The sequence below is a fragment of the Eurypyga helias genome, unplaced genomic scaffold (genome assembly GCF_000690775.1).
Source record: "Eurypyga helias isolate BGI_N326 unplaced genomic scaffold, ASM69077v1 scaffold45844, whole genome shotgun sequence".
Classification (NCBI taxonomy): domain Eukaryota; kingdom Metazoa; phylum Chordata; class Aves; order Eurypygiformes; family Eurypygidae; genus Eurypyga; species Eurypyga helias.
In genome coordinates this window covers 13,173-21,086 of record NW_010249164.1, presented here as the reverse complement: position 1 = coordinate 21,086, position 7,914 = coordinate 13,173, and the positions used below count along the sequence as shown (strand labels likewise).

General features: G+C 44.4%; 1 protein-coding gene across 1 annotated transcript in view; it reads left to right on the top strand.

Annotated features, from left to right (window-relative positions):
- Nucleotides 1–4,539: 4,539 nt before the first annotated feature.
- MXD4 (MAX dimerization protein 4) overlaps nt 4,540–7,914 on the top strand; it is a 6,866-nt gene continuing 3,491 nt past the window's right edge. The window contains exons 1-2 of the mRNA XM_010151261.1: nt 4,540–4,586; nt 5,694–5,808. Of these exons, the coding sequence (XP_010149563.1) occupies nt 4,540–4,586; nt 5,694–5,808 (162 nt within the window). The remainder of the gene's footprint in view (nt 4,587–5,693; nt 5,809–7,914) is intronic.

Sequence of the window (7,914 nt, the reverse complement as noted above, 5' to 3'; positions counted from 1 at the left end):
TCCAACCTAAACGATCCTGTGATTCTGTGACCCTTTCTGCAAGGGATCTCTGGCACCGCAGCGTCAGCAGCAGGAACAGTTGTTTATAACTTTGGGTGCAGCTTTGCGGAAATGCCTACCCCGTGCTACCTACCATAAACACATGTAAGGCTATCGGCAACGTTGTCTCCATGGGTTGTCTGGCCCAGGTGTGGGATGGAGAAGCGCGCCTTTCACTGTCACACTGTAAACTCTCACGGGTGTCTGTGACCATTTCATTTTGTTGAGGCCTGGCCAAGGCTTGCCACGCCAAGGACTAAGCAGCTTGTTTTGGACATGCACTTGCCAACGGAAGGCTTGGCCTTTCCAGATGGCTTTGTGCATATCAGTGGCTTAAATGATGGATGTTGTACCCTTCCACAAATAAGGTCTGTAGATTTATACATGTATGATTTAGGAAACACACCTTTGGCTATATGAAAAAACTGTGCAACGGCTGCCTGGCTAGCTGCATGCGTCTGTCTGCTGTGCTGAGGCAGACAACAAGCCCCGGAAAGCCCCTGTGGGAAGTCTGCAGGTGGGCTGGTCACCCCACAAACCTGCCAGCGCTGTATCCATCAGACTGGCAGGGGTTTAAGTCAGGCAGCTGGGGAGGGGCTTGCTGTTACACAGATGGGAGCAGTCTTGTGAATCCAATGCTACAGCTTTACAAGCAGTCTCTGATTTAAATGCTTATAGAAATGTTGATTGGAGGGACCCCCTGAATGGTGATGGCTTTGTCTGGGTGGTCTTGAAAAACCTCCAAGGACATCACTTCCACAGCCTTTCTGCCAACCTGTTCTGATTGTGCACTGCTGCCCTACTGAAAAAATAGTTTCCTAATGTGCATCCTGAACTTCCCCAACTCACAGACATTCCCTCCTGTTATGTTATTTGCCCCTACTGAGAAATACTTTGTTCCCATTGCAGCTACCCATCAAGTAGTTTTAGGAATTTCTTGGAATTGCTGCAGTTTCTTTGGACTGAAGGTTATCCAGTGTGAACAACAGGCTTTTGTGTTGTTTTGGGGGGGGGGGTTGGGGGGTTTTTTTTTTTCCTTTGCATCTTAATATTCCATTTCTTGGAGTGCTAAAAGGATTTGCATGTGGAATTTCATACATACGGGAAAGCTTATTGACCATAGTCCAATAGACTCATTTGGCACAATTTTGAGATTGGTTGGAGTGAAAGATCTTAATTTACTTTTGCATGGCAGCCTTTTTTGGAGAAGTGGCAAACCATAGCTTCTCTGGCCAGCGTTGCTCCTGCTGTTTCTAGCCAAGCAGTGGAGCAGACTGGAGTCTCTGAGGAGTACAGTCAGTGAGCGGTATTCAAATTAACTTCTGGTGGACGTCCTCGCACCATGGGGAGGCTCTTAACAACACCGTGTAGATGCATTGTCCCTCCAAGCTGTGGGGCTCCAGGGTTCGTTTTGCTGTCAGTTCTGAAATACCTGCCAATATTGCCCATCATGGCTTACATGGATTCAAAACCAGTCCAGGGTAATTCCAGCTGGTAGCCATTGCGTTAGTTGTCAACAAGTTGCTTTCTCCTTTATGTGAATGTGATGAACCACCCAACTGCTGCTAGTCATGGGCACTGCTGTGCAACGCTGACCAAGTCTGTGGGCTTAGTAATTCACTTTTATTATGCATTAGAAGAGCTACAGTGCAGATTTATAGGACCATGTTGTGAGCTCGCTTAGGGAGAAACACTGAAGTCTTGAACATAGAATCACAGGATGGTTTGGGTTGGAAGGGACCTTAAAGACCATCTAGTTCCAACCCCCCTGCCCTGGGCAGGGGCACCTTCCACTAGACCAGGTTGCTCAAAGCCTCATTGAACACTTCCAGGGATGGGGCATCCACAGCTTCTCTGGGCAACCTGTTCCAGTGCCTCACCACCCTCTCCGTGAAGAATTTCTTCCTGATATCTAATCTAAACCTCCCCATTTTCAATTTAAACCCATTACCCCTTGTCCTGTCACTACAGGCCCTGGTAAAAAGTCCCCCCCAGCTTCCTTGTAGCCCCTTCAGGTACTGGAAGGCTGCAATGAGGTCTCCCCGGAGCCTTCTCTTCCCCGCGCTGAACAAGCCCAACTCTCTCAGCCTGTCCCCATAGCAGAGGTGCTCCAGCCCTCTGAGCATCTTTGTGGCCTCCTCTGGGCTCACTCCAACCGGTCTCTATCCTTCTGATGTTGAGGGCTCCACAGCTGGATGCAGCACTCCAGGTGGGGTCTCAGCAGAGCTCCCCTTTATTGTCTGGTGCAAAGGAAAACGTGGTAAATCAGACAGGGCACCCACACACCTCTCCATGTGTGGGGCTGTACCCAAAACGGAATGCTGCAGGCTTGAGGGTGCAGACACTGGATGGCTTTGTTTTTAAGTTCCTTACCTTCCCTGGTAAATTGAGTACCAGTGACAAGGGAGATATTTCAGACCACAACAGAGATTGTTACCCTGTTGATTTGAGACCAGGCTGCCTTTTTTTTTCTTTTTTTTTTTTTTTTTTTGGCTTTCTAGGTGGAATTTAAGATGTGAGCTGCAAAGCAGAGAGCAACTCTGGCTGTGATTACCTCTGTGAGTGCCTTTCCCTCCTCCGGCGGTCACAGTCAGCCGAGGAAAAGCAAAAGCTGTCAGGTCCCTGCAGAAAGAGAGAGAAATTAGTGCTGGCAGAGTCTGTACGTGACAACTTATCTGCTGCGAAGTCTGAGTCCCCAGTTCCTGCTGGTGTGATCTGTTAACATAACATGCCTGAAATGTTTTCTTACATTCTTACAGTTTTTTCTGAGATGTGCAAAATGAAAAATGTGGGGATATTTACTCCAGTACCACTGGAATTGTGGCAGGCTAGTTTTCTTTATGTTCACAATCTATGCCATCGATTGTGCTGTTGTGCTATAATATATGAATTGGCCACAGAAACACTTCTGTATTTATGTCAAGATCTGTGTGCTTATGCTTGAAAATTTTTAATGGGTTCATAGGTGCTGAGTAAATAAGTGAAAGAAAAAGTCCCTTAAAAAAAAAAAAGTTAAGTTAGAGGAGGTCTTTTAGCAAGTGTGTTCGTTAGACTTAGTGCTATCAATATTAGCGCTGAGAACGCCTTAAAGCTTTTTTTTTTTTAATATTTAGCTCTTTTTAATTCTTCTCGTAGGTCAGTTAAAATGTTCTTCTTAGCTTCAGTCATGTGTTCTTTTTGGCACTTGTGTTAAGTCCTGCTTTACCTGGATGGCAGGTAACATAAAAGAATGAGTGCTTTAAAAAGTCACACGGCCATGCCAACTGGATCTTGGTCACGTTAATTCCCCGGTTGATTGTAAGGAAGTGCACTGAATCCTTATTTTTCTCCCTGTGGTAAGCAGAGTTCTTCAGATAGTAATAGCGACAGGTAAGCAGAGTATGTAGTCTGGTTTCATTAACGTTTTCCAGGATTAATATTAAGTAGATCTCAGATCAACGGTTCTGTGTATTCCTTATCAGACTTTTAATTACTGCAAGTATATGATTGTTCCATTTCAAGGTATTTAACTCTCTATTTACTACTTGGATACTATTCTTGTCCTCTTCCTTGCCACATCCTCTTCTGTCTTCAGTCCCCACTTTCTTCTCAGCTGTCTAAATACAGTTGCATCCAAGTTGGACTGAGTGACGCAGATGATTGCGTGTGTGTTTAAAGGCCATTTAAAACCCAAAAAGATTAATTGAATTTAGTCCCTGAAGCAAGTGGTTTTTTTTTTTTTTATTTAAAACACAAAACCAGCCAGATAGTTATTAGAGATTACAGACACAGAAATAAAAATGTACCTGATTAGGATTTTCTGTGTAAATACCAGTAGTCCCCAATTCTGGTATTTCACCTTTGGGATTCGTTTAAATTTGCAGCCAGAGAGGTACTCTCTGATCTGATGGGGCTATTTTTGTGAATATCTACCCAATCCTTGTTGCTGTTGATTAAATAAAAGCATATAGATGGTTACACTTAGAGCCTTGTATTTAAAAGCAAACTGTGGGGCTAAACAAAGAATCCATCACCAGTTTTCTCTCGAGAACCATATTTTCCACCAATATTCTTTTTTCCCTAAGTGGCTTGAAGACAGAATTAAGAATTTTATAGAAATGGTCTTTGAAGTCCTACATAATGCATTGCTGATTTACAGGCAGCCAGATCTAAACATGTGAGTGTGTAGTCATTACAGGGCTGTATTTTAATTAGATTTTATTATGCTTTGGGTTTTTTCCCCATTAATTCTCAGGTTGTTTTCACATTACACTAATCATTCTAATTACACATGTGTAATTTGCCGTTTGGTGCATATTAAATCCTCTTCAGCTGCATTTCAAGCACTGATGCTGAATTCTGGTTCTGAACTGATGGTTTAAAAGACGGTTCATTCTTGACCAGAAGCGTTACATTTCCTGCAAAGTTTGTTTCCTTCAGGCAGCACTGAGCAGATTTGAAAAAGGTGATTATTCATCTCACACGTGTGATCCACGTCACTTATTACAGCTGCGGTGGGGGATGGCGGCATGTCCAGGTCGTGGCTTTGCTCAACCTGTCACAGACTGGTGAAGGGAAGAGGTTAGAGATGTCACTCATGTAAGCGCTTCCGCACCTATCTCTGTCTCACTGCAAAACTGAAAGGTGATTTCGTATGGATTCCTGTTCCAGAATTGTGTGTCAAAACCAGGAGAGAGTTTTCCTTTTGGATTTACCTGTAGAAACACCCTCACACATGGTTCTGTGGTTTGCCACTGCCTTGTTTTGTATGGCTGAAGCAACCGTTCCGTGGACTATTGTATGGACAGCGTCCTTCTCAGAGACCAAGTTTGGAAACCAAGTAGCTGTAGAAATACCATTTCGTTTATTCCCTTTTTACTGATGGGTTTAATGTCGTTCGTACAGGAGAGGTTGTTGAGAGCAGCAGTAGTGACACTTGCACAGGAGTAACAGAAAGCAGGACCTGATACGGCTGGAAGTATTTTCTCTGGGATGTTTATAATAAAGGTGGTCCTGGCTGCATGGTGAGAGGAGGAATGTCTCCTTCTCTGGGGACTGTGGATCAGTAGGTGGTGGGAGAAGGGGGATCAGGACCTTTCTGTCGGTGAGCCATGAGAGGAGAAGGGGGATCAGGACCGTTCTCTCGGTAAACCATGGCTGGAGGCAGCTTGGAGCTGTGCAGAGCTGTGTGGATGCCCTTGCCTGGTGTAGCAGGAGCATGTCTATCACATCAGGCAGGTTTAACAGCAGAGAGGGGAACCGGGGTCTGCAGCCTCCCTGCTCCCTCCCACAGCTCCATCTCTGCCTGCAGAAGTCTCTGGGTTGGAGTGAAGTCCAGTTTTAATTGCTTACCCAGCCATGGATTCAGTGTGCAGCCTTGCCCAAATTTCTCAGATCTCGGAGCGTACTCCCCCTTTGCCAAGATGGGACTAACCAGACGGAGCAAACTGCTTTGAAATGCAGGTATGGAACTGCTGTGGGAGCGTGCCAAGCAGCATTACTGCAGCCCAAGTGACCTTTCGGTCTGAAACTTTGCCAGAGGGAGGAGAAAGGAAGCCACCGTTGAACCGCATGCTGCACAGAGATCTTGCCAACAGATGGTGTTTGCATATAGGATATGCTGGTCGGGTCGGGTGCAGCTTTACTACAACGCTCTCCATTTTTACTAATTCCAGGCGGGCTAAACTCCGGCTATATTTGGAACAGCTGAAACAGCTTGTGCCTCTCGGGCCGGACAGCACCAGACACACCACTCTAAGTCTGTTGAAAAGAGCTAAGATGCATATCAAGGTAAAAATATTCACCCGTATTTTTATTTCTTTTAAAGCAGAATCTTCCAGAATGTGTATCCATAGAGGGGAAACTAATTTTCACATAAAATCCCTATCCATATGTCCATCCTCTGGATACATTGGCCTTCATTAGATGTAGGTGTTTCAGTCACAGCATCGAGGTTTTGTGTTTTGCAATTTGCCCTGCAGTCTCGGATATGTAAAATGGTGATTTTGTGATTTCTGCTTAGTTACTAGTGGTTTACCTTGTATTTTGTAAAAGAAATGTCTTTATCAAAGCTGTTCTTTGATTAATATATTTATTTTCTAAGGACTGAGCAAAGTAGCATTTTACTGCATTGGTTTCAGTGTAAAAAGCCAGATCTGTTCATGATCAAAAAAAAAAAAACCAAAACACGGAGTCAAAGGGTTCATAGCTACTAGTAAGTCTTAACCCCATCCCACGTCTTCATGACCAGATCCTGGAGCAGGATTTTAGAAGAAATTTATTCTATTTTATTCAATTCATTCATTTATTTATTTATTTAATTTATTCTATTTATTCTAATTTATTCTATTAATTTTAGAAGAAATTTTAGCAGTCATTTAGAAGAAATAAAAAATGAAATGCAATCTCCTGTTGCTACTCCCGTGCATATTTCATGGTCAGAATGACTGTAAACCAAAAAACAACCTAAAATCTCACCTGGGATCCAGCAGCAGCGCAGGTTACATACATTTGCATGGGTAATTCAAAGAGAATTATTCCTCAGGCCTCCTCTCTCCAAAGACACCTTCACCCCCATTCTCACTGTCGTGGTTTTCAGGGGAACAGGGTAGTATGCGCAAATAAGACAATGAGGTACTCAGATGTAGAAGTTAGAAGAACAGGATTCTGTTGCTGTGTCCAGGACTGTAATTTTTTCAGTGTTACAGCGAAACAGGTCAAGAAAAATGTCAGGAGAGGTTGAACACTGCCAGTAATCTTGGAATATTTTGGCGAACAGCCTGCTCTTGTACAGCATTAAGATTCACTGCAGTTGCAGAAGTGGGTGTAATTCACATGAAGAATTAAAGATAAACAAAACCATTCTTGTTCACAAGTTCACTGAGCTCCTTTTTCAGCTCTTGTAAGCACATTTACTCCAGATGGGCAACCCCTGTTTTTACCACTGGAGATTTTGGCCTCTTGTTTATAATTCAGGCTAACATGCGTGAAAGGCACCACATGTGGTTTTTGTCTTGGGCTGCCCCCCCCCCATCGTGGGCTTATGCATACAAATTGAAAACCTTTTTTTTTACAAGTGGCGAGTGGGAGAGATTAGCCCTGTAGTGACCATCTTGACTGCTGATAAAAAAGCCAGGAAGAGGTTCTTTCCAAGTCCATTTTGCACGGTCCCGAGTACTCGTTTTCTGAAAACTGAACCTGAAATTTAGCTTGCTTTTTCCTCGAACCTGCCCCAACTGGGTTGCCACTTAATTGCTTCTCTTCGTCAGGTCAGCTACCTCCCTGCTGCACTGCCAGAGCGTGCCAAAGCCTTTCTGCCATTCCTGATAACAGCCATCAGTTCTGAACTTTTCACACGGACACGTACTGAAACTTGCCCTGGAAGACTGTTTTGAGTCTCCTGGACATGAATCACTGAGTTCATTCCTAAAATAGTTGTTAAGAGTTCGGGATTGCAGCCAGGAAAATACAGGAAAAGGAAATCTGAACAAATGGGGCACATTGGGTTTGTTGTGTACATGGATGTACCAACCCCTTTTTTTACTATAACGCTGTGTGTCCACATGGGATGCCTATGTACATAGCGGGTTGCCTGGGAGGGGGCTTCACGCAAGGCTGCAGACGTTACAGATTTCATGCAGCCAGGAAACGGCCTGGTTCAATACTGTCAGTTTTTCAAAGGTAAATACCTGTGCTTCCAAGCTTGCATCGGACCAGCAAAATCTCCAAAATGGTTTTGCTTGTGGCTTGCTGTGCACTGTCCCACGCCGCTCTCCTCGGAAAACCGAGCAGAGGTTCAGCCAGACAGTAGGGAGGAATCGTCTGCAGCGGCACTCGCTCCCTGCGCATCTCCTTTAGGAGATCTCACTGGGCCTGGGAACACAGCTCACAGAGAAG